General features: G+C 41.3%; 2 protein-coding genes across 2 annotated transcripts; one reads left to right on the forward strand and one right to left on the reverse strand.

Annotated features, from left to right (window-relative positions):
• Positions 1-6,225: 6,225 nt before the first annotated feature.
• On the reverse strand, positions 6,226-18,891 carry SLU7 (spliceosome associated SLU7). Its single transcript, XM_075102098.1, has 16 exons — positions 18,755-18,891; positions 17,976-18,152; positions 17,190-17,343; positions 16,832-16,912; positions 16,103-16,267; positions 14,520-14,585; positions 12,893-12,940; positions 12,307-12,438; positions 11,942-12,039; positions 10,452-10,519; positions 10,115-10,254; positions 9,260-9,421; positions 8,624-8,728; positions 8,374-8,448; positions 8,011-8,115; positions 6,226-7,020 (listed from the first exon to the last, which is right to left on the reverse strand). The coding sequence occupies exons 1-16, from the start codon at positions 18,874-18,876 to the stop codon at positions 6,841-6,843; spliced, it is 1,878 nt and encodes a 625-aa protein (XP_074958199.1). The 5' UTR covers positions 18,877-18,891; the 3' UTR covers positions 6,226-6,840.
• Positions 18,892-18,955: 64 nt separating this feature from the next.
• On the forward strand, positions 18,956-22,986 carry PTTG1 (PTTG1 regulator of sister chromatid separation, securin). The gene is made up of 6 exons (XM_075102099.1): positions 18,956-19,108; positions 19,886-19,997; positions 20,311-20,489; positions 21,363-21,456; positions 22,293-22,442; positions 22,831-22,986. Exons 1-6 carry the CDS (start codon positions 18,977-18,979, stop codon positions 22,908-22,910), a joined length of 747 nt encoding a protein of 248 aa, XP_074958200.1. The 5' UTR covers positions 18,956-18,976; the 3' UTR covers positions 22,911-22,986.
• Positions 22,987-24,087: the final 1,101 nt, after the last annotated feature.

Below are 24,087 nucleotides of genomic sequence, written 5' to 3' on the forward strand. Positions count from 1 at the left end.
GGCAGCTCTGGTAATCAGTCGAATATGAATCCTCACTTTTTGCCTCTTTCCATAAAGTCTGTTGGAGCCCAGTTCTCTTGGACAGCCTCTCCTGCCCAGATGTGGGGCTGGAGCCAGCCAAAAGGCTCAAGGCACATGCACGAGTCCTGCCTCAGGTTTCCTATGAAACCAGATGAAAACTTCCCATGGGCTTTGTGAGGGTGCCTGTCGGGTTGGCCTGGGAAGCCACAAGTTGTTTCCTCAGACACTAAAGGTGGTGAGAAGAAAAAGCCCTTATGCTTAGCCTGAATATGCCCCATGGCCGCAGTGCTGAGGCACCGGGGCTTTGGAATGGGTATGAAATGGGCAAGGGATGAAATGATGCTTGAAAACAGCAGTCCTGACAGGCAATTCAAGGTGTGATTGGGGAAGCTGCAGTTACTGGTGATTTTGTGCCCGGATCCATGGTGTGTTGAAGGCAGTAAGAGCCTGACCTAGTTTGGAAGCATGAGGAGAGTCAGTGCTGGGAAGCTCCTGCCAGGCAGATGGAAAATATGTCTCTGCTGCAACACTGAGTGGAGCTCACCCAGGGTCCCAGACAGCTCTGCTGGGGAACATGTTTGGCAGCACACTTTGTTAAACAAATAAACTGCCCATTCACAGTGAAACAGAGCAGCCCTGAGACTCAGTTCTCAGTTCATTTTTTTCAGCTAGACATTGCAGGGAACCGTTACAAGGGATCATGTCCCATCTGTGCTGCTTTTTAGCAAAAGCCTCCTGCTGTGTCTGACGTGATTTTCACCATTGATTATGGGGAAGGTGGCTCATTGCTGCAGTGTGGGGAGCCGGCTTGGGCTGACGTCCACCTCGGCAGACCCCCATGGGATATGTGTAGGACGGGGGGTACAGGTCCCCACCGTGGATGGGCTGCTGGGGCCTGCTGCGGTGGTTCCTCTTCCACAGCAAAGCTGTCCTGCCCATGCTGGCCCTTGTAGTTCCCGTGCCATCCCAGGAGGTGCTGCCTCGCCCGGGCTGGGTACTGGTCCCCCAACGTGCTGTGGCTTCATATCCTTTAGACAAAGCTTGTTGGGGGAACGCACGGCTTGTGTGGCAAGGGAAGGTGCATCACCCAGTACCTCCCGAGTAAGAAGTGCAAGTGTAGTTCCGCTATCTCCCATGCATGTGCAAACACGAGTGCCTAAAGGTGAGTGACTGCCAGCTCCCACCCCAGGATGGCAGGACAGGACTGCGTCTCACTGAGGAAGGATTTTCCCATTTGCTTTCTGAGTGCTATGGTGTTTTACTGTTATGGATACCAACCCTGCAGCAACGACTTTGTAACCAAATAAAATGACTCAGCAAATGCCAAAATAGCTGCAGTTCACCCAGAGGCTGGAGGCAGATGAAAATACAGCCTTCTCATCGCACTGGGCAATGGCAATGGAAGTGTACCTCTCTTCAAAAACGAGTGTAGGTGCTCTGGGGTTTTTTTTGGGAGATACTAATGGGATGGAAAAAGCATTTTTCTACCCAACAGGCCTCCTGGCTTAGTGTGGACTGGTGAGTTGAGTAATTGTTATTACCCTGCCTTAAAGCAGTTTGGAAGTCTGCGAGCAGTCTTTAGAGAGTGATTGTCCCTCTCCAAAAGCCCCCATAAAAATGAGTCAAATCTCTGTTTAAATTTAAAGGATGCCCTCGAGACCATTAGCTCTGCTTAGGAACTGCAGTCCTAACCCATTAAGATAAAAATAAATACAGCTTATTTTAGGAAGAGGGAAGTGGAAGCCAGCCCAAGCACCACTGAGCCACTGCAAGCACAGAAGACATGTTAAGGTTGGGGATTTTTCTTTTGTCTCATGCACCTCCTAATTCAAGGTGATATTCAGCAATCTTTTTGACTTGCTACAATTGGCTCCTGCCTAGGTATCTAATAACATAGTTAGACAAGAAAAGACTCTTCTGAAAATGCCTGTATTTCCCAAAATACAAGAACTCCAGCCCCATTTCTGGAGTCTGTAGCAGCAGCAGTGGTCCCAGTACCTGGGGAGATGGGCAGCGTTTGCCAAAGCCAGGCAAGCCAGCAACCGATGTCACTTCCCTGTCATGGTCCAGTGCTGCTATCCCTCAGGGCAAAGCAGCGGCCCCTGTGAAAAACTACGAGTGAAAAACTACTTCCATTGCGTGCAAGCAGTGACAGCCTGTGCAGACAGCGATAGCTACAGGTAAAATCCCCTCTCCTACTGCCACTTTCCAAGCAGAGAATTTTGCACTAGAGCTGGCTTTTCTTTTCTCAGAGAATTGATAATTCGCTAAAAATGGTCTTTTAGCTATTCCTAAAATACTGAGAAAATATTAGTGTACCGGCAGAATATACTGCGGGGCTGTGCTGCCTCGCTGGTGTTAAAACCTGCAGCCCAGTGCTTTTGGTTCTGCACATGCCCAGCATTAGACTTGTTAAAGCAAGAAGGGACAGCCAAGCAAAACCAGAAGCCAGCTGAAGGCACCGTTTTCTTCCTTCGGCCCAGGTCTGATGCAGCCCTGCAGCTGATGGCATAACCCCTTCCCAGCAGAGGGGAGCAGAGCCAGGAGCGGTGTGATCGCGAGGGAACTCCTCCTTCACCCATGCCGCTGTGACAGCCGCCTTGCTAACAGGGCACTACAGCAGGCAACTTCAGCCTCAGGCCTCGCGCTCCAGCACCCGCCTCCCCGATGCACTGCTAGCATGCCTCAGAGCAGCTTGTGGGTAAAGAGCAGCAACAGGTTAAAACTCTGCTGTGAGGTGGTGTTGGAGCCAAATTTGTAGTTGTTAGCTTTATGTTAAAAATCAGGAACAAATAATTGTGCAAATGTGCTACAGAAGTAAATGCGTCTGAAAAAACGTCCCGCTCTTAAGAGATGTGGGGCGAGGTTATAGAGCAACGGGCCAAGGACTGCGCTTAGATCCAAACGCAGCGCGGACGAGTGGCTGGGTGGAGGCCGTTTCTAAAATGCTTTGAAACTACTGAACTTACTTTTAAGACTTTGTAGCTTAGAAATGTTGGGTTTGTTAATCCGTCCGCTGAGCAAGGTTTTCTTAGGCAAAGTGGATTTTTTTTCTCCGTTCCACCAAGGTCTGAAATATGTTCTGCAGAAGCAAAAAATCATCACTATCTACTACCCCGGTGGGTTTCTGGTTGTGTCACCTAAGAGATGTGAACAAATTTGTCTCACATAAAATAACTAGTTTAAGTTAGAATGATATTTCTGTCTCCTTCTTTGTTGCATCCAGCAAAATGAATGCAAACGGGAGTGCTATCAGAACAGTGAGGAGTTGCCTGGACATGGTTCAGACCATGGTGTTTTGGCCTGAACAGAGTAAAGTTAGACCCAAAAGCAGTATGGGAAAGTGCAGTTATTGGGTTGCACCAGGCACTAGTGAGCACAGAAAATCCTGCCTCTTCTGTTTTTACTTTTTCCTGAAAGTTGAACTCTGTTTCATCCTTAACTAGTTGTTATCATCCCTGCTTTTTTCTGATCTCAACAGCCTAAACCAATTAGGCTTATGTCGAACAGTGCATCTCTCTCATTAACCCACTCAAGAACGCCATAAAGATCCAATTACAAAGAAATGTGGAGACAGTAAAAGAACTACCTTCTGGCATGCCTTGAAAGATAACACAGAACGCTAAACTTCTCAACAAAAAAAAAAAAAATAAAGGGGAATGTTTTAATCTACATGTTTTAAAAATGCAAACTTCTTCGACTCAGCCGGCTAGCGCACGCTTTGCAGACTCAGTATGCCTCAGAAAACCCATCTGCAACAGGATGAAAAATGAGGCAAAGTCATTGCTGAGAAGGGAGAAAATAATTTTTCAGCTTTGCCAAGGGCAAGATTCAGCGAAAGCTGCCCTGACTGTGCTGGGAGGGTCTGTCTTGCATTATGATTTGAGAATTTGACTAGTCTGTTACAGGGCTAAGGAATTTCCTCTCGCCTTGCTCTGTCTTGGTGTGTGCAAGAAACAATTCTCAACTTCAGCTGGAGTATGCTCACTTTCACTGCACGTTCATTTTTGTCCAAGCTAGCCTATAAACTTGTTTCAAACGCATTTTAGAAAGGAAAAATTCTTCTTGTGCAGTAGGAAGCAGTCTTTGGATATGCACAGTCATATTGCATGCCAAATCCGAGGGGAAGCAGATGGAGGAAAATTAATCCTCATGATCAGATCCACAATGTTCTTTAACATTTAACCTTTATGATATAAATAGGACAACATGTTTTAAGCTTTATTTGTCCTTTAACTGTTGAGACTGATCCAGACAAGATCTACTCTGCATCATTCACAAGCTCAAGGAACTGCATTTTGAATAAACCACTACTAATTGCTTTTTTCCCTGGAGCTGCCTTTCTGCTTCACCAGAGGAAACTGGTCCATCTTCCCCATCGGCACTTTCTCAGCAGAGCGAGACAGGGCATGCGGAAAGTAAGCTGCAGTCCTGTCTTCAGGTATGGAAAAGAAAATCCATCCACATGAGCGTGCTTAAGGTGGAATTCAGTGAGTTCACTTGTAATAAACATCTCTCTCTGTAGCACTGAGAGCACGTTATATTGGCTTCTAAAAAACACGTACCCTTAATTCTCTCCCCATTTTTCTCTTGAATATAAGAAAAATACTCACTAAACAAGAGTTTAAATCTGAACTTTACAGGCTGCCTAGACTGGTGAATTATTTGTTCTTCATTCTAAATTGCTCTTTTCAGTGTTATGTCTAAATTGCCTCCTTTATAAAGAATCAAGTCTCTAGCTACTTTTAGAAAGGTATCTAAATAGCTCAAGGACCATTCTGACACCTCATCATCCCCCAAACTGAACTTGGCACTGACCAAGACATCAGCAGTCGGTACCTCTGCAGCTGGAGGTATGCTGGCCAGAACACTAGGTGTTACAGCCCTGAGAAGAATCATAGTTTACAGTTCAGCTAATTCAGAAAAGTCACCCAGGGACAGTTTGTGTTCAGGTCATACCAGAGGATCTCTGGACCACAGTAAATGCTCAACCTAAAATCCTGATCATCAGTGAGAATATCACACACAGTTTTAATACAGAACTACCTTGCTGGCTAATGCGGGATTCCCATTATTAGCATTTCTGTATGCTGAATTAAAAGACTCAATCCTCAAAGTGGCTGTGAAATCACACACATGACACTTGAATGTATGTTTATGGTATGTAATTGCTTCTGGAGAAGAGCAGTTTTCCCTTGAAATTATCCATAACCTAGAAAGGTCAAGAGGCGAGCTGATGTGGAAATCTAGAACATGAGTCACTAGTATAAGCGGAATGAAAACTATATCCCTAATATTTTTCCCCCTCCAACTGTCTAAATCCACATAATTTGTGAAAACATAAAAGCAATTTCTGCAAAAGGTGATTTTTACTCTTTAAAGCTTTTCCTTCCTGATACTTGGTTATATTAACAATTCTACCCCCGATCTTTGATCTCACTAGTTGGTTACATTTTTTTGCAAGTGCTAGGAGGATTTTAAAATCAAATTTTATAAATAAAAGTCCACAGTCAGATTTATAAATCTTATAAAATAAAGTCTGCATTCAGAATTAGTATTTCTGTAACAAAAATAAAGGGGAAGCAGATTTGGAGGAAACCAGCTTTACAGGTGGAAATTACAGGTACAGCATGTTACAGGTGTAACCTACTGTTTCATTTTCTTCCAGTAACTTTAACTTCCTTCATTTTTTACAAGGTGGAAACTGTAATCAGGTTCCTAATTTTAAGAGGAAAAGCCAAGATTACAGAGTCTTCATTGTCCTACCATTAATATAACCACATTAAATGCAGTTATAAGAGCCATGTTTAATAAGACAGTTTAAGCCATAATAGAAATAATTCTCAAGGCTTCCAACTCTAAAGTCATGCTGTGAAGTTTTTCACCCATTTCTTCAGCTTTTAATATCTATTAAAAGGGGAGTATCTATTAGGGGAAAACTCCCACTTTAAGGAACTGATATTGCCAAACACAAAGCAGATGTTGCTTCACATTATCACAAGGTATTAGAGCCTGACACTTAGAATTACACCATGTAACAGGACTCTGGAAGTTAGAAGGGTAAGATGAATACTGTTACCAAACAGAAAACCAAAGAACTCACATCTTTGCAGCTGAAATTTCTATGTTCACATCTGCAGAAACAAAATTAGAATTTAAATGCTCTACAGTCAGCTTCTACCCTCTTAATTAAAAAGGCTGGACAGCATTTAAGATCTTTATATTAATTTAACCAAAACTGTACAAAGCAAACAATCTTTACATTTCCAAAATACTTACTACAAAGTTGTCAACAAAGAAGATATTTCTCCCTTTAAAGCCATGTGACAGGCAACTCTCTTTACAAACAGGAGGCTTCAGTAGCTGTATGAAATTTTTTTTCCAACAATTGTTGTTCTGTGTTGTGACACCTGCTGACCATTTGAGTAGTCAGTTTTACTGAGTGTATCATGATTCTGTGGATACATCAGCTGGCCAAAACAAACCTAGAATCCCAGCCAGCATCAGATCTTTCCCAATAAAGAATTTACAGAGTAGGCGTACATGTTCTATATATACATAGAATTTTATATATACACATGTGTGTCTGTATATATATATTTGTGACTGTATATGTATATACACACACATGTATAAAATTGCTGTAAGTATTGTACAGTTTATATCTGTTGAAAGAAGTTTTCACCAACTTCTTTGGTGCAAAAAAGGTCTCTGCTATGTCTGGCAATTATTAAGACATGTGGAAGGTAAGCAAGTGTCTATAAAGTTGGAAACAGGTATGAAAAAAAGTCTTGTGTATTGGAATAATTTTCACCATTACTACTGTCCAAGAAAAGAGGCCATGGGATCATCAGGTCTCTGACGTTTCATTCTGTAGGCTTCCATTTCCTCTTCTGTTGGCTCCCTGGTTTCATATAGGCTGTTGTACGGTCTCTTCCTCTCATCTAACTGCATGATTTCTTTAACGTGGAGAAGACGAGCCTCTTCTGCATTTAGTGCCTGAAATGAAAGCAAAGAAAAAAAAAAAAACCCAAACAAACAACCCACAATGAAAGTTAAGCAATAAAAAACAACAAAAGTTTGCATTAGATTCTAGTATAATGAACAAGCAGCAGGCAGAATGTTGGAATAAGTGGTACACATCTGCCTGGCCCACCTCCAGCACACTTCATTTCATGCTCGTTTTTTAGTGTTTAACATAAAATGATGGTAATATGATATTTAGCAAACAAGATACTTTAATCTCTTTCCAATTATCCAAATAAAGTAAGAAACTCCTTGGCTTTACGTAAAATGTAATCATGACCCAGCAAGTACAAAAGCAGATAAGCAAGCATGTCATCTTAGGGGTTTGGGTTTGTTTGTTGGTTTGTTTTTTTTTTTCCCCCAAGGTTTTTTGAAATACATGTTATCCAATTCCTCAAACTACTACTGTTGCTCCTTCTTGCTACTGAAAAGAAGCTGCATTTGTACAATGCTTTGATTAACCATAGTTCAACATTAGTTTCACACTCTGAATATCCAGAGGCAGGCTGCCATGCTTGTGGAAGAGCTGCTCAGCAGCAGTCAGTAGATGGCTTGGTGGATGGATTTATTGCATCAGCTATCAGTCTGGGCCCAAGTCTGGGATAAAAAGGGCTAAGTTAAGCTTTGGCAGTGCCTTTGATCTCTCCATCCTTCGTCAATACCCAAATAATTGTATTCTGCAATGTCTTCTATAGATCTACAGCTGTAATGGGTGCCTAGAAAGGAAGCATTCTAAGTCTTCTAAACTAAGCCTTCCAAAACGAAGTATTTATTGCATGTTTACCTTAGAAAAAGGGAATGTAATTTAGAACATCTAACAGCATTTTAAATTTGCTTTAGCTCAAAATTAGCATCAAAGAACATCCCACAGAATACTGCATTACAGGCTTCACAAAACTGACGTTGCTGTAAAACGTATTTCAAGATCTTTTTGCCACAAAACCACTGAAGAGTATAATGTACCTTTTTAAGTTTTTCTTGCTTCTTTTTCTCTTCACCCTCACTATCTGAATTTGAGCTCTTCTTGTGCTTCTTCTTTTTCTTCTCTTTCTGTTTCTCTTGGTGGATCTGTAAAGTGGAAAACCGGCTACTGTTAAAGATTCAACTTGTGCAAACATTACTAATCTTCAAGCCATTAAATCCCAAGCGTCTATTAATGCTATTTGAGAGCTTAGTTCTCAGTGGAGATGTTAATGATCTAATAATGCAGTCTAATAATTTTCAGACTCATCATGACTTACATAATTTTGTAGTTACGCGTATCTTTCCATCTCTTAAAACGCTGAGGAAAAATATATGCCTTCCCGAGAAAGGGAAACAACCTACCTCCATCAGTGTTTTGGGTTTTGTTATGTGTTCTTCCTCCCTGGGTTGCTCTTCCAGTAAGCTTGCTTCAGCATTCTGTACAAAAGACAAGAGGAAGGATACCCATTTACTAGGCACAGTTGCAAGGGCAAGGACAAAAAAAAAAAAACCAAAAAACCACAAACCGCCAAAACCAAAACAGTCTAAAACTTAGGTGGGAAGATGAATGTTTTTTAGCTCTTTCCAAGTGACTAAATAAGACAATACTTACAGCAATTTCTTTCCCAGCTTCTCCTGTACAGTATGAGTACTTGACAAACGAGTGGCAGCATTTGTAACCCCACTTGCCATCCTTCCAATATGAACCCCAAATGCACTGCAAAAGAAAACACCATAGCAGTTATGTCCACAATGATACTCCCGTAAGAGGCAGGCTGCAATTTTTTCTTGAGGTTATATCCTAGTAAGTAAATTAGTCAAACAGTCTGGTTGGATTGCTTGACGGTTGGATCTGATGATCTTAGAGGCCTTTTCCAACCTTAATGATTCTATGATTCTATTGTCCAGAAGGGAAAGTTATGAGAAATACTTTTGCAACTTTACAGGTACAGTTTCAAAAAAAAGAAAAGCAACAGGATGTGGTCAACTCATATTCAAAGTCAAAGAGAAACACAATGACTTCCCCTTCAGTTTAAGATTGCCACCGCAATGCCTCCCATTCACAATGCAACCACGACAACTTGACATTCCTCCTTAGTAGAAAAGGGAGTGTCAGGAGATGACAGAGTTTTGAGACAGGAGAAATTTATCTGCTGTGTCATGTTGTACTGTACCCTACCATGCCTCATTCCCTTCCAATGGGAAGAAATATACATTTTTAATAATTTTTACATAAGCTAAGGCTTACTGTATGGTTGTTGATCTTTACATCCTCTTCATATTTAGAGCAAGCAATAGCTTTCTCTTGTCCTTTGATGACTGTTCCATGTCTAGAGTACTCCACGTAATCTTCTGTTTGAGCTAACAGCAGTTCAGCTGGCGGGGCATCTAGGTGTTCTTGTCCTCCATACTAAAATACATATATAAATGACATATAATAATTTTGCAAGAAACCCACTTTTTTATGTAGTTAAGCATACATTTCCCCAAAAGTTCCAGTATAACCAGAGCAGTACTTCCTGTCCACGTCCGAACTTGAACGTTGACAAGGCTAGAACCTAAATGGGTTATTTTGTTCTTTATCAGTTGTCCAAGAAACCAGTAGCAAAATACAAGACGGCTATTTATCTAGAAGATTGCACACAAAACTAGAGTCCAAAAATTCTGATTTTCACATTTAAGAGAAAAGAAAAATTTAAAAATAATTTTGGGAGACAGTTACTTGGGTATTTTACAAAAGATACCACTTTTAAACAGCAAAAGAATTTTTCAACCACTTGTATTATTTAAAAAAAAAATCTAAATCCCCACTCCTCCTACACACTGCTGTCAGATTTTTCACTGGAGAAATTCTGACAGCTAAGGGAAGAGCTCCCAATAATCCAAAGAAATGCCAGCAGATCTTCAAAGGTTCCTATATTAAAAAACATAATGAATCCAATTGATGCGATACTGTGTATAGACATAAAAATCTTTTTCTAAATCTAAGATGCTGAGAACAGCTGATACATTTTCACATAGCATTAGTAATCTTATTTGTTCCCCAAGACCCAGACTTCAGATTCAACAGAATTCTTATTAAATAAAACCAAACGTATATTACCTTCTCTAGGATGCTTTCTTTCTGCTGTGCCTTGAAATCTTCCTTTTTCACTTTGAAGGATTTATAAAGTAGCTCTAATTTTGTAGGGTCTGCTTGAAGATGAACTTCAGAGCCTTTGTCATAAGCCTCCCAAGCAAACACTGCGTACACAAGAGGTTTCACTCAATATTTATTCTAAAACTGACATTCAAATTACCATCTTTAATTCTGTAGTAATTCAAAAGAAAGCCTCAATCTAAAAAGATTCATTTCTCTTTTACAAGAAAGAAGCATTGTTAACTTAAGTCTTTAAGACCATTTCCTTAAAAAAAACCAAACCAAACCCAAGCCCACTTACGCTGAGTCTGTGCCATTGAAATGGTATCTCCAGTGTAGCGAACAAAGTTGTCACCTGCATAACCAACTCTGCAGAAAAGAACAATAAGATCCTTAGCATACAAATAACATGATTTCCTCTTAAATAAAACCACAGTACACCAACAGGAAAAAAAAATTCTCCTTTGTGCCCTGGGAGTTAAGAATGGAGGGAGAGGAGGGAGCATACAACTCAATATGTGAAATGAAAGTCTAGGCTTTGCATAGAGTCATGAAAGTATGAGACAGCAACTCAGAATACATGATGCCTATGTTTATATGCAAACATCTTATGACAGACACCTATAGCTTTGTCTGGGAAACCAAGTGCCATGAGTCAAGCATGGACCTAATTGCACGATAAATATGTATGAATAGTAGGTGATACTCTAGCATAGCGATTTACAGCTTTTTGTGAATCTCTCTTCGCGCCCAGACCAAGCGTATTTTACTGGGTTAAAGCCTGGCAACAGCTCTCAGTTACCTTTTGCACACCCCTTGAAGAGATTCACAATGAGTACACAAAACGCAGGTTGACAATCAAATAATGTTAACAATCCAATTTTCCAGGCTTTTCATCTCCCACTCTAAAAAATTTACAGTCTGCAATGCTGTAGTAGAAACAACAGATTCAACAAAGGTCAAATTATGGGTCTGGAGGAAAGTGAAAGCATCTGCATCTTCAAAAAAAGAACGGACTGGCATTATTCTAGCTGGGGGCAAGGAGAGGTGGAAAGAGCATTATTTGCTAGCATTTAGCCATTGCCACTCTATTTCAGGCAGTGAGCTAATCCGATTACTGTACTCTAAATAAATGTTTCTGCTCACAGCCTGTCTGCTCTGTATGTCCACAGCACTACACAGGTCATGGCAGGGTCACAGCTCAAGTGCTTGACTCGGGTTTTAAGTGAGACAGCCTTATGCGCCGCCAAAAGTCAGCCTATGGCATTCTTTAATTAAGTTGTCTATCTAGACAATGCCAAAGCTTTCAGACCTTTTCCATGCAGACTCCATTAATATGTGAGGAGCTTTTGCTCCTAATTCAGGCATTGAGTTAGGTACCATGGATACTCCATGCTAGTGTCCAGTGTTGAACACCTCCAAACGAACACGGGATGAAGTTTAAGATTTGGTTACTGAAATACTTTACATAAACGTCATTACTATTCATCGGTGTCACCTCTAGATACAGTAGAGTGTTCTAATCCTTGTACATTACACATTACACATATCCCTGTGGTCCACATATCCCTGAAGATTTAGGGCCAGTATTACAAAAACACCACTCTATATACTAAAACAAAGAGTGCTGCTAAATAAAACATTTTTTCCATGATTACTACTACTTCTATCCATAGCTGACTAGAGATTAATTAGTAAAAGAACATACAGGTAAAAGAAAATACAAAACGATTAATCTCATTTTTAACAGAGTTTTGTTGGATACACAAGCATGACCCTGTTTTAACTTACTCATCTGGATTCTTGCCTGTATTGGCATATGGGTTCTCCCTCATTGCTCTTGTTTTGGGATCATAATAAGCAGAGTTTGGATCTAGATTCCTCAGGTACTAGGGAAAGAAAACAGCATATAAGATACTAGGTATTTATGATTTTAAAAGAACTGAAGTTACTACTGTATCCCCGAGCTTAGACATTTTAAAAAGGTGTATCTGTGTAAAAGGATGACTGTGACAAGGTCATAACATGAGTAGGAACAGACCTTAACCTCCAAACTCCAAGACCCATATGCAAACTCATTAATAACTGAGCGTACAATTTTCTGAAATTAACTCTCATGAATCCAAAAGAACCTCTGCAAAGAATTCTTTACTCACTTTTGCAATATCTTCCCGAATACGTAAGTTTCGAACTGTGATACGTCTTTTAGAGTCAAAGTTCTGCCCAGGCATATCAATGTCATCTGCATATTTATCTTCATCTTCATCTTCACTGTTATGATCTCTTTCCTGAGAAGAGATGGGAAACATCTAAATAAAAGAGGACATTAGCTCTAGAGACAAGTATAAGAATCTCTTTTTAGTAGTTTCATTAAAAATTCCAACAGTAAAAAAACCTAACATTCAACAGGTTTCAGAAATACTCTTGTTAGAGGATTTCCACTTCCTCATGTGGAAACAGTTACAAAAACATTAACTGTGATGATATTAAGAGAAGTTATCTTGGGCAAAATACACCATATATTAAAAACTAGTTATTTGCTTACATCTCTAAGGTTTGACAACACACAGGAGTTAAAACCAAAAACCCCTCTATGAAACCTGGCAACCTCTGTCCAAAAGAATAGGCAGCCAGTGGCAGGAACCCAACATTGAAACCCTTATGCCACCCTTGTTTCACTGTTCCACTAACTACAGGCCCTTTTTTCTGCCCGTGGTGTGATGCAGTGGGTAATCATCTTACTGTCTGTGAATTTGGTTCCTCTTCTCCCCACTGGTGTCTTGGGGAGTTCTGCAGCAAACAAAGAGCACATCAGCAGAGAAGACAAGATAGTGGAGAGAGGAAAGATGGCAGGGAGATAAAGAGCAATCAACGCAGAGCTTTGATGCTGGATGTAAAATACAATTTACCTGTGGCACAGAATGCACAAAGACTGCTATATTTTGAATGTTCTGGGAAAGAGTTTATAAGTGTCTCTATTACAGATGCATGTTGGAGATCTTTTCACAGTATTCCCAACTAAATTTCCAAGCCTTTGCAAGAAGAGCAAATTCTAGAACTGTCACTGTTTTTTTAGAGCTTGCTATGCCTTTAGAGACTAATGGTTTAACTAGAATATTTCCTATCTAATATAACCAAAATTCAACTCTAAAAGCTTAAAAAAAAATAAGATATGCATATGCAAGTATTTAGTTAGGACTGACAGAAATACAGAGCATGAATCAGAAGCCATAATTTAATCTGGAGAAACATATCCAGAATTTATTTTTTTAACCTGCTTAGCCTCTAACTTGAGAATACTTGCAGCAGTAAAGATGGAAACAATGGTGAGTCCTGGAAGACTGACCAGCAAATTGGCCAGCACTGACTATGCAAATGCAAAGTGGGATCAGTCTCAGTCCCCTCCACCAGAGACAGTTCTTATGTTTAAAACATACTTTTCTTAGCTCCATTTTGTACGGACTAAGTATATGAAACCAACAACTTTGCCTTGTTGTGAAAACAGGCATCAAAAAGAGAAAGAATCTTTTCTATCGGGAAGGTCAGAACGTCGCAGTTTATGCTGGGTTACAGATTAAGTTCACTCTGCCACCTAGTGACAAAATGCAACGTGACAACCTCTGGAAAACGGAGGCCCAGTTGTACGCACTCTTGCTTAGTGTTTTGTTTCTTACCATATTGACTAAAATACCCCTACGTTCTGACCAGCAGTAGTCTCTACTTTTTCCCCATTTTATAAACTTGGAATATTATCAGAAACGCATTTTAAAATTAGAATTTTCCAAGAGGAGCTTGTAGAAGTTAGTGGAAGATGCAAACTCTGCAGTTACATGCCAGAGGGAAATACATATGTTCAGCCTTCAAATAACCAGAGACACTGCAAATAGTCATAGCAACAACTGAAGAGGAAAGAAGTTTGGTTCTAAGATAGAGAAAATACCTTCCTATTAAAATTTATACTAAGCATTACTAAAACAATCCACAGCCACGTAATAGTCATTATCTCAACATTACTCAGACATAATAATCTTGAAATATAAAATAACACTTCAGTACATAAACAAAACTACTACATGGAAAACAAGTTTTTCTGACCAAAAAATCCATGTCATTAGTTTTAGCAAGAAAAATAATCACACAAAATTTCTGCTCACAAGGGGAAAACAAAGCCACTCTCATTTGAAAGAAGCAGCTTCAAATTCTTGAATGTGACACAAGATATGCTGGTGCTAGGAAAATCTTTAAATTACTGAGGGGCATAAAAAAATAGCAGACCCTACACAGAGAATAAAAGCATCAGAGAGAAGAAGTAACCTGTGGCATTTTTATTCAGCCTAAACAAAAATAAATTAGGGTTTAGTTTACTTACCACTTGCTCCAGCTTTCCTGATGCTAACTCTTCCTGAAGCTTCTGGGCTTTCAGCGTACGTTTGGCCTGCATGTTGTGAAAATGCATTTGTTTTAATATTTCTTTTTAATAGTAAGTGGTAGTAATACTTACCATAAGCATCTCTCGTGACTGCTATCATTTAAAATGTATTTAAGTAATAACTTAAATATGAGGTTTCAATTCTCTGGGTGCTTGTAAAAAATCAGCAGCCTAGAGCTTCTCTCCTCTACTCCTGTGCTTTACCATATTGTTTTTTGAGCTTCAAGAAAAGGAAGCTACATATACACTAGCCATTTTACTATTTTATATTACACTGTTAAATAAAACGTTTACTAGAGCTTATGAAGCTATACCATTACTATGTGCATCCTAATTTAAGAAAGAGAGAGCTTATTTTAGTTCAATATTGTTTAAGAACAAACAAGTTTTGTTATTGTGTCCTCATAATCGACTTAGGAACATCAGTGCTTAAGGTACTTCATGACCGATGCTGCAAGCATTTATGTTTGACCCAGAAAGCACCCAAGTCTGGCATCTAAAGTGAAATTCTAAAGTAGCTTATAGTGCATATTTATATGTGTTTGACCTCACAGAACCACAGAACAGTTGATGCTGGAGGTACCTCTGGAGACCACCAAGGACAATCCTCCTGCTCAAAGCAGACTTGCCTACAACAGGCTGTGCAGGACTGTGCCTATGCAGGTTTTGATTACTGCAAGAATGGAGACTCCCCAGCCTTACCAGCCACGCTGTTCCACTGTTTGATCACCCTTACAGGAGAACCCTCTCTTCTCATGTTTAAAAAGAACTTCTTGTATTTCAATTTGTGCCCAATGCTTCTTATCCTGTCACTAGATACTACTGAGAAGAATCTGGCTCTGCCTTTAAACACTCGCATGAGACATTTATACATGCTGATTAGATCACATTTAGCACTAGATTTCCTATGCACTATAGGAAAATATTGAGCACCCAGCACTGAAGGGAGTTGGTTAGGCACCTAACTACTGTTTGGAACTGGCCTAACATCCAGCCAAGGTAGTGAACTCTTTTCCGCCCCCCCCGCCCCCCAAAAGTTAATAGCATCCACATGAATTTGGTGCATACAGATAGAAAGTTAACTGCAACAGCAAGGTGCTGATCTGCACAGAGACACGTACAAATAGTTCGCTGCTCCATCATGCTAACAAAAATGATTCATAAGTAAAATAACATGAATTAGTTTACAAAATAGATACACTTATGAGCTTTAATACAGCCAGATAATAAATTCCTTTCTTGCCAGCAATTCTACCTGCATCTTGGGTAATAAATTCTAAGGTTGTCTATTAAAAAGTAAACAATCTGGAGAGATGCTTAATTTGTTGCGCAGACCTATACTCAGTTGCCAGTTTTATCTGAATTTTCAGTTTAAACGAAGATTACTATCAAACACAGAATCCACCTCGCTTTTGCATGACGAATACAGCACAAACTCTAACATTAACAGTGCACATAAACATTCCTCCTCCCAGCCAAGCCAAATGCTGAAGCTTTCCCCAGTAAATTGCAGACCTACGTACCAAATCAACCTTGGAATATTCCTCTACAATCTTCATGTGCTCTTCTGGGTTATAACCATTCCAACGGTCTCTCTTTCCATCATAATCAAACATCAGTTGAGGCTGCACATGTTCATCTGGTGCAATATTCATGCCTGTGTATTTTGCTCCAACTTTCCTGGGTCTCTGAAAGGAAAAAAATGGTTGGATCAGTCCATTAAACTAAAATATGTTACTCACTCAGATATCCCTTTAAAAACAGCATCAGTCAAGCTCTTCTAAAGCCAGTTAAATTCAGCACTAAAAGCCTGTCAATTGTAAATAAACACAAGTAGTTCACTTCTGTATTTTAAAGTGGCGCAACTGACTCCAACCCCCATCAATTTCTAACTCTATTTTCCACAATTAAGAGAGCAATTAAACCACAGCTTCTGGGGATGCCTTCTAGCTGACATGAAACAGAAAGACAGGCACAGCAGCACTTGAATTAAAGCAAATTAACATGAAGAGCTAAACATTTTCACCTATTATTACAGCAGTTATCACAAACAGAATTGATGAGCAAAACCCTGAATAGCAGCATTTTTTCCTTTCATTTTTCCTACATAACAATTTCTTTAGAAATTTTCAAGCCACCTTTCAATACTTGTGACCTTTTGTAAAACAGCTTTATCTATAGCTATTTTTCACTAAGATTGGAACTCACGTTGTTTTCAAAACCATTAAAACTCCAACAAAAGTCAAGTTTACCTCCATGCAGTCTTTCTTTTTGTGTGTCAATGCCCCACAGTTCTCGCAAGCTCCTTTACGATATCTAGTTGCTACAGCATGCTAAACAACAACAAAAAAAGAGCGTTGTACAAACTTGTGCAAGATTCATATGCGTGTTCCCAACAACTAATTAATTTTTTGATACACCTAAAACCAGAACACATACTTTGATTATTACCAAACACTGACTTGCCCGCTGAGTAAGAATTCCCAGCTCCTTTGCCTCTCAAAAACATGGAACCAGAGTTATGTCTTTATAGGGAGTCAATGCTTCTTTTCTCATCTCCTCGCAAAAGCAAACCTGATCTTTATTTTATGACAAAAATATTTTGCATACCTCCTGAACTCCTCGTTTGTACCATTCTCCAGAGGAACTATACTGTTTCTGCTTCTCTGGCTGAGGTCTCTGATGCTTTAGTGTAGGTCTTTTAGAAGGATCTATGTACCATGGTACTGAGGATATGTACTGAGGAATATGAGGATTGATATCTCTGTAAAAGACGTTGTATAATAAATACATGGCATAGGGAAAAATACCACAACAACTTAGCAAAACAAACAACTCTCACGTTAAATTCAGTTCTTTAGAAGTGATAACAAAATAATGTTGTTGCAGTGCGTTGCAAAATAAGCTCTAATTTAACCAGATAAATGCAAACTTTCATTGAAATTTTGTCACCATTTAATTCATCTAAAATCCTGACTCCAAATCAAATACCTTATTCTATGCAACATTACTGAGCACAAAAATAGTAACATTTATCTTCTCAGAAACAATGAGCCTTGTAGAAGCAAGAGAGCGGGAATGGAAACGGTATGCAGTAAAGTTCCCCAGAACTACGTTTTAGTTGCTTTTAAAGCACCACTTGTAAGCAGCTGCACAGATTGGACTTTTTAGCAGCACCATCAGGAGATCACAGTAGCTAAACACTGAACCTACATTTTTTTGGAAAACATCTGTTTTCTGAGGATGACTAGAATGTTACACAAGCAAATTCACAAAGTTCAACCGTTTAATTCTACAATGAATCACGTAGAAATCGCACATTACCCCTGCGATTATTGTGCAATCACAACCAGAAAAAAGACATTTTTAACCAGTAGCCTTAGAACAAAAACTTACTTTCCTTCTTCATCCACCTCAGCAGGTGCATTTCCTAGTTTCCTTTGTTCTTCTAATTCCTTCTTTTTTCTCCAGTCTTCCCTTGTCATCTTCTTCGGTTCCTCCAGGTTCACATCATTGGATCCTCCCGCAGAAGTGGTGTTCATTACTGTCCCTGATGCCATTGTGGTTTTTCCTCTGTAACAGAAATTAGGAAAAAAAAAAAAGATAAAAAGCCTCACAGATCAACACCATTTGACAGCACAGTTCTTCAACATGGTTTTGTATCATTAAGTTAAATCAGTAACGCTGTATTACACGCTCTTGACGTGTGTCTTTTCACAGAAATAACTGCTGGTGTGGGAAAAGAACCAAACCCTGTCTTATCGAAAGTTCTCTTCTCCAAGCCGCGCGACAGGGAAGAGCAGCGGTGCTGCCCGCAGCTCCACGACACCGTCACCGTGTCGTGACGGCACCGTCGGGCCTCCCCGCCCGCGCGGGGGGCCGGGGGCTCGGCCCCGCTTCCGCGGGGGAGCTGTCAGTCCCCGGGCTCCCACAGGCGGGGGGGACCGGCGGACAGGCCGGAGCTGCCGCAAGGCCCCCTCCGAGCCCCGCACGACGCACAGGCCGGGGCCTTCCCGTATCCCGGAGGCGAGGCTGCAGCGCCCCGCCAGGGCCTGGGCCCGGCCCGCGTGGGGGCGGGTACCCCCTCTAAGCCCCAGACGGCTGCTCCGCGCCCGCCCAAGCCCAAGCGTCGCCCCGCTCCCACCCGGCTCCCCGTATCGCCGCCGCCCCGGTACCGGCCAGGCCGCCGTCGCCGCCACAGCCGCCGCCGCCGCCCCACAATGCACCGCGGCCCCGCCCAGAGGCCCGCCCCACCAGGAACCTCGCACAGCCAGGGGCGGTGCCACGCAGTCACCATCGCAACGCGGTGTGGAGCCGCGGGGGGCGGGCGAGGCGGGGCGGAAGCGGCGCCGCTGAGCCAATCGGCTGCGAGCGTTGGTCGAAACGGCCAATGGGCGATGCGGAGACGGTTTAAAACGTGCCGGCGGTTGAGGTACTGTGGTGGGTCTTTTTCAGGCGAGGTGGTTCTGGTTCGGCTACCCTCCCTTAGCTGCCCTCTCGTGCGGTCGGAGCTCCCGGCGGTTCCCGAGGTGAGCTCCCGGCTGGGCACGCGTGGCCGGGCGGGAGGGCCGCTGGGGCCATGGGCCGAGCCGGGTGCGGGGGCCTCTGAATCTGTGAGCGGAGGGCGGCTCAAATAGGGAAAGCGTGGGGATCTACGGCTGTGGGGTTCTCTCTGACTTCAAGCTATGCCAGTTCGAAGCGGTTTTTCCCCAGCGTCCTCTTGAAGGAGGAATTACTGGCCCGCTTCTGCGATGGCAGTGGCAAGCTCCAGGTGGGAGCTGCCTGCGCTTAACGGTGCAAGGGAGGGCTCTCGTCTCAGATGGGGCTGAAAAGCAGTACTGATCTATTTATGTAGGATGTCCTCTAATACCTTTTCTGGTGAAAAGGTGGCTCTGCTGGTAAAATAACTGGCATGCCTTTTGGCTGCTGAGGTGCTACCAGCTGAGCTAAGGACTGGATTGCTAAATTAGGAGATGTAATCTCCTCTTGTACTGAGGAAACAATTAAACACTATAAAGAAGTGACAAAGCAAATCAAAGGTATTAGATCTTTCTGTGTATGATTGTTAGTGAGATCTTGCTACTTTCCCCAGTGCATACAAGCTCCTTTAGGACTATGAACCTATTAAAGATGCTGTCAGGCTTAAGGGTTTGTAGCTAAACTACTAGGAAATTGTGTGAAGTATGGGTTTGTTCTCCCTTCTTGAGGGACCAGCACATGGCAGGTATGTAGTCTTTAATGTGGTTTGTTTACAGTGTTCTGTGGTGGAATAAATGACAAGAATTATTCCCTTTTTTCTTTCACAGACTTTCCACAGTGGTCCTATCAACCTGAAGATGGCAACGCTAATCTTTATTGATAAGGAGAATGGAGAAGTTGGTGCTACTAAGAATCAGCTAAGATTCCCTACAGGATCTTGTGCGTATATGCTGCTCTAAGCCAGCAGGGGATCAAGGGAAGTGCATAAATGTATTTTGTTATTTAGTGTTTTGAGCAGTAATAATTTTCTATTTTTATATCTATGTATCTAATTCTGCTAAGCTTACCAGTTACTAAAAAAAATTAAAATAACTGTTTGTTTGTCATAGATGGGGTTGATGTTCCTGACTTGCAAATGGTGAACAGTGATTTTTATGACAACTAGTTTTCCAGCACATGCACTTACTGAAGCAAACTTTAGGGTTTATATGGTGCTAAAGCTTGCTTTTTTCCTTCCCCCGCCCCCTCCCAGCGAAAGTCTTATCTGAAAGAACACAAGTTAACACTCCACTTCCTAAAAAAAAAGTCAGTACATCTCCAGCCACATCTCGCTCTGTCAGAAAGGCTCTTGGAAATGTGAATAGAACTGAAGAAGTCACGAGCAAGATGGAAAAGATAAGACAGAAAAATCAGTCTTGTGCTGCAAACAAAGTGAGTACAACATACTTGGGGAGTGAAAAGCATTGTTTACCTCCTGTTGTTGCTTAACCCTGGCAGGCAGCTAAGCCCCCCTCAGTGGGATAAGGGAGAGAACTGGAGAGGTAAAAGTGAGAAAACTTATGGGTTGAGATTAAGACAATAATTAAAAATATCAAAGTAAACCAAAACTGATTTCTTATTACCAGTAGACTGATGCCTTGCCAGTCCCTGAGCAATGGCAGCCCTGGCAAACTTCCCACCCAGTTTTCATTGCTGAGCATGATGCCATATGGGTCAATTGGGGTCAGTTGTCCTGGCTGTGTCCTCTCCCAACCCCTTCTGTCCCCCCAGCCCCTCGTGGGTGGTGTGGAGTGAGGGGCAGGAAAGGCCTTGGCTCTGTGCAAGCCCTGCTCAGCAGGAACAAAAACATCCCTGGGTTATCAACACTGTTTCCAGCATAAATCCAAAACATGGCATCACATGAGCTACTAGGAGGAAAAATAACTATCCTAGCCAAAACCAGTGTGCCTGCATAGGCACAAGGAGTACAACAGCTTGGGGCATACCTAATGGCAAAGAAGTGGCTCTAGAGAAAAGAGTCTGAGTTAATGTCTTATTTACATGTTAAGTGTGAGGAGTTTAACATGATGAGCCTAAATGTTCTCGTACAGTGATTTGCTGCCACCATATATAGTACTGCACTATACCAACTCAACTGAAGCATTTGCCCATCTCTGGCTTATTTGTGTTGAAGGTATTAAGAATTTAGGCATAACTGAGGACTGCATTCTTGTCTGGAGACCTGTATAGCACAGGAAAGCCAGTGCAAAACTACTACAGTAAGAAACCACATTAGCCCAAATAATGTGACTTTTTCCTTTTAAGGTTACTGAAAATACTGCTGGATTGGAAAGCTGTAACGCAGTTGCTGAAGAAGACTGGCCAGAAATAGAAAATATGTTTCCTTTTGATCCTCGAGGTTAGACAATTGGTGTAATTATTAAAATGAACCATCAGGCTTTCATGAGTTACATTGTTGTAAGGCTTTGGCTGAGCTATTGTGGCAAAGAAGCTAGTGTTGTATTTCTGTAGAGTCCTTTCTTAAATGTAAGGGGGCTTGCTACTTCTAAAATGCCCTCTTTCTCTTATTTACATATTTCTAACTGCAGTAGCTGTGCCCCAGATAGATAGTGGTCTGAGTCCATTATTATGATTGCAGGAAACTATTTCCAGGTAACCATGTTGTAGCCCCTTAATTTGTTAAAGGGCAACCAGTAGACAAGTATTCAAAGGAATACTTATGCAGCACTGAAGAGTAGAGCTATCTCAAGAGTGTATGCCAAGATGGTAATTTGTAACTGAAGAGACTGCTGTATGATATAATAGTTGAATAGGGAACTTCTCAAGCTGTTCTTAAAATATCTGCAGTGGGCTACGTTGTCTCAGTCCTTCAGCATGTGTCCTTAAGCCATCCAGTTCATGTGGAAGTGAGTGTGTAAAAAGACTGCTTCAGTGCTGGTGAAACATATATGCTGTGCTTGATGAAGCTGACTTAGTACAGTGATCAGAAAGAAGTTAATATTAGCTCCTGCTTTATATTAACAGTTATGTAGTCTAGTCTTTTGATAAGTGTTAGTGTGTGGGAATTTATGGGCAATTAAAGTGTAACTGCAAATAAATAGCCCATAAGAGGGATTGTTGGGTTGTGTTGTTTTGGACCTGCTCCCACTTCATTTAATCTAGGACAACTTGCAGCTTCCCAGGCTACTGCTACTGTACACTGTTGGTAAACTGCAGTGTGTCTTTCTCAAACAGACTTTGACAGTTTTGATCTTCCTGAAGAGCATGAAGTAAGCAATATCAACTTGCGTGGCGTTCCCCTCATGGTATTTGAAAAGACATATGACAGATGTGTGAACATGGTTCCTTCACCTGTGAAGATCGAAGAGATTTCATGGGAGTCCAGTAAGTGGAAACTTAGCATGAGTTTCAGTACATATAGTGCTCATTAACGGTTTGGGAGGGAAGCTAGCTGGTTGTAGTGGTGAACTGCCACTGCTGTCATAATTACCAGGATGGCACACTAATATCAAACAGCTTTTGGTGTATAGTCAAGCTGAATTTAACTGGTCAACCCTAGTACTACAGGTAGTGGTCTCAAAGTGATGTTGCTGAGCAACCTCTTGCAGTGTATTGCTAACTGATCAGTTAGGTGGAACTAGCTTGTACAATCAAACAATATTTCCCTTAGTCATTCAAGAGCTTAGGCTAATCCACTGGGAGCTAGCTTATGTTGGAGAGTATAAATTCTGAGTTTCATGAGAAACTGATTTGCTCTATTTCTAACTTTCAGACTTGATACAATCAACTGCTGACTTCCTTGCTACCCTGGATGAGATCATTGACATGCCACCTCCAAATTATGACTTTTAATGCATTTTCTGAAGCTTCTGAGCTCAAATTTCGTATAGTTCTGTATTTTAATAAAGGCTAATCTAATTATATAATACTAGAGTTGTCTATTTTCAGTAGATCAAAGATGCAGGCTGTAAAATAGCGCTTTGAAAAAGAGGCTATCTGACAAGCAATTAAAACAGAGCCTGGATAAGCTTCTAAGCAAGACTATAATTCACTGTTGTGAAGCATATCCAGGAGTTAGTACCTGCTGATTAGACTGTGGTTATGATGGGTTAAGAGGCCCTTCTGATCTCACTGTTCATCAAACTTTAAACCCTTGCATGTTTAATGGATAAAACTAATCTGTATACTAGTGTAAATTAAGTACTAGAGCTAAGGCCCTTCTGGTTATCTTTCCTTTCTTGAACTTATTTGCTCTTCACAGTGGTTGTCTATGATGGTATATGTTGGCTTCTTATGCAGCTGTAGATGGCTGCTTTTAACTGTCACAGCATTATGTGGCTCTCACTGCTGGGTATTGTCCGTCCTCTGTGAGGAAAGCCTGGTGGAATGCCATCCTTCAAGTCACAAGCACACAGGTTCGATAATCTTGTCTTGCATTGTAATGGCCTCAACTCCTGTTCCTCATTGCATAAGACAAGTCAGTTGTAGAGGTGGTCAGCTTTCACTTAAGTTAAACTGTTTTTATAGTTCCTGGGCAGTACACTGATCTAGTCAGATTACAGCAGTCTGAGCTGCCTTCAGCTTTTAGCTCATCTTTAATATGAATCATGATGCTGTGCTTGTACTCTGGTCATATAGTAAGGTAGAAGGGCTTTCTGTGCTTCTGTGATCCATGTGAACTCTGAACAGGAAGAACTGCCATGCCAGATTTAGCCTTAGTACGCTATGGCACTACGTAACCGCAAGCAGAGGCAAGACCAGCTTTTCAGCTCACATTTACAGCAGTGTCTGGAGTACAAGAAATATGCTTTGATTGCAGGTTGACTGAAAGATGAAGATGCTGTAGCTAAGGGATGGGGTTAACTTGGTGTAGGTCAGTGCAGCATCCCACAGTTCTGCTTCTCGGAGATGTACCACAGATGCAGCCTGATGTCAGGTGAAGACGAGATGTGAATGTACAACCATACTCCTTTTGTGCTGTTTCTAGGAAGCCTAAAAATGCAGGTGGCAAAGGAGCCCTTGTGTTTTC

This window comes from Phalacrocorax aristotelis, chromosome 8 (assembly GCF_949628215.1).
Source record: "Phalacrocorax aristotelis chromosome 8, bGulAri2.1, whole genome shotgun sequence".
Taxonomy (NCBI): Eukaryota; Metazoa; Chordata; class Aves; order Suliformes; family Phalacrocoracidae; genus Phalacrocorax; species Phalacrocorax aristotelis.